General features: G+C 61.0%; 1 protein-coding gene across 1 annotated transcript in view; it reads left to right on the plus strand.

The window, feature by feature from the left end:
- The window catches only part of TMEM132E (transmembrane protein 132E), a gene marked incomplete at its 5' end in the record, with an annotated part of 6819 nt that extends 5339 nt beyond the window's left edge, over window positions 1-1480 (plus strand). The window contains one exon of the mRNA XM_009702613.1: window positions 452-1480. Within this exon, the coding sequence (XP_009700915.1) occupies window positions 452-1480 (1029 nt within the window). The remainder of the gene's footprint in view (window positions 1-451) is intronic.
- Between the last annotated feature and the right edge of the window lie 258 nt (window positions 1481-1738).

Below are 1738 nucleotides of genomic sequence, written 5' to 3' on the forward strand. Positions count from 1 at the left end.
ACCCTTCCAAATCCTGCCTACAGTCATCCCAGGCCCCCACAGCACCCGCTGTGCTCCAGACACCCTGGTGACCTCAAAGCACCCCAGAAACCTTCACACAGACCTGTGAACCAACCCTGCCCAGCATGGGGCCTGGACACAACCATGGGGACAAAGGGATCTAGAAGAAATCCCATACAGTTCCCAGCCCAGCTCTGGTAGCCACATCTGGCACCTCTGGGGCTCGGATTTGGGGTGAGCCTGGGCAAGTGTGGGGAACATTGAGGGAAGAACAGGCAAAAGGGAAAAACTAGGTGATGGTTGGAAGGAACAAGATGGATGATGGGGGGATGAAGGGTGAATTGGGTGGAGAGAAGGATGCAAAGGAGGAGAGATGGATGGAGGGATGGACGAGTGGGAGCAGGTGGGGCTGGCATCGTGCTGGGCAACTGGTGCCTGTGTTGGTCCACAGGAAGCGCTCCTGAGCCTGTGGATTTCCTACAGCGACGGCACCACAGCTCCCCTCTCCCTCTATGACCCCAAGGACTACAACCTGGTGGTGAGCAGCCTGGATGAGAAGGTGGTCTCGGTGACCCAGGACCGGGCATTCCCCTTGGTGGTGGCAGAGAGCGAGGGCACAGGGGAGCTGCTGCGGGCTGAGCTGGTCATCTGCGAGAGCTGCCAGAAGACCAAGCGCAAGAGCGTGCTCTTCACAGCTTTGGCCACCGTGCGGGTCCACTTTGGGTCCGAGGAGGACCCAACCTATGACTACGACCACGTGCCCAGCAAGCCAGGGCTGGTGGAGACGGGGGCGAGCACCACTCTGCGGGCAGAGGTGGAGAGGAAAGCGGAGCCGAGCGAGGACAGTAGGATGTCCAGTGCATCTCATCCCACCGAGGACTTCCCCACCATCCCCACCGGCTTCGTCCAGGTGACCAGGGGGCTGACGGACCTGGAGATAGGCATGTACGCCCTCCTAGGTGTCTTCTGCCTGGCCATCTTGGTCTTCCTCATCAACTGCATTGTCTTTGTGCTGAAATACCGGCACAAACGCATCCCGCCTGAAGGCCAGACCAACATGGACCATTCCCACCACTGGGTCTTCCTGGGCAATGGGCAGCCCTTGCGGGCTCACAATGACCTCTCCCCCCAGCCCGAGAGCCCCGGGAACCCCCTGGAAAATGTCCAGACCTGCTGCCACGGGGACCACCACAGCAGCGGGAGCTCGCAGACCAGCGTGCAGAGCCAAGTCCATGGCCGCGGGGACGGTTCCTCAGGGGGCTCCACGCGGGACCAGAGCGAGGACCCACTCAACTCACCCACCTCCAAACGGAAGCGGGTGAAGTTCACTACCTTTGCCACGCTGCCCTCTGACGAGCTGGCCTACAACTCCATCCCCATCGCCGATGAGGAGGACTTGGAGTGGGTCTGCCAGGACATGGGACTGCAAGACCCTGAAGAGCTTCACAACTACATCCGCAGAATCAAAGAGATCGCTTAACGCAGGGGCAGAGGGGATGGGGCGGGAGGGAGGGGGCTGCCACGCCGTGCCACACCCTACCCTGCGCCACGCCACGCCACGCCATGCCGGCTGCTTTCCCCAGGCTGGAGACCCAAATTTGGCTCTCTTGCACATTCCCTCTTCCGCACATCTCACATTCTCACCGTGTTGGAAGGCACCCCTGGGGGCCTCTTTCTTTTCTTGCCCCTTACCATCTGGTTTTCCCAGGGGAGGCATCAGCACATGCGTGGCCCCCCC

The sequence above is a fragment of the Cariama cristata genome, unplaced genomic scaffold (genome assembly GCF_000690535.1).
Source record: "Cariama cristata isolate BGI_N322 unplaced genomic scaffold, ASM69053v1 scaffold28616, whole genome shotgun sequence".
NCBI lineage: Eukaryota > Metazoa > Chordata > Aves > Cariamiformes > Cariamidae > Cariama > Cariama cristata.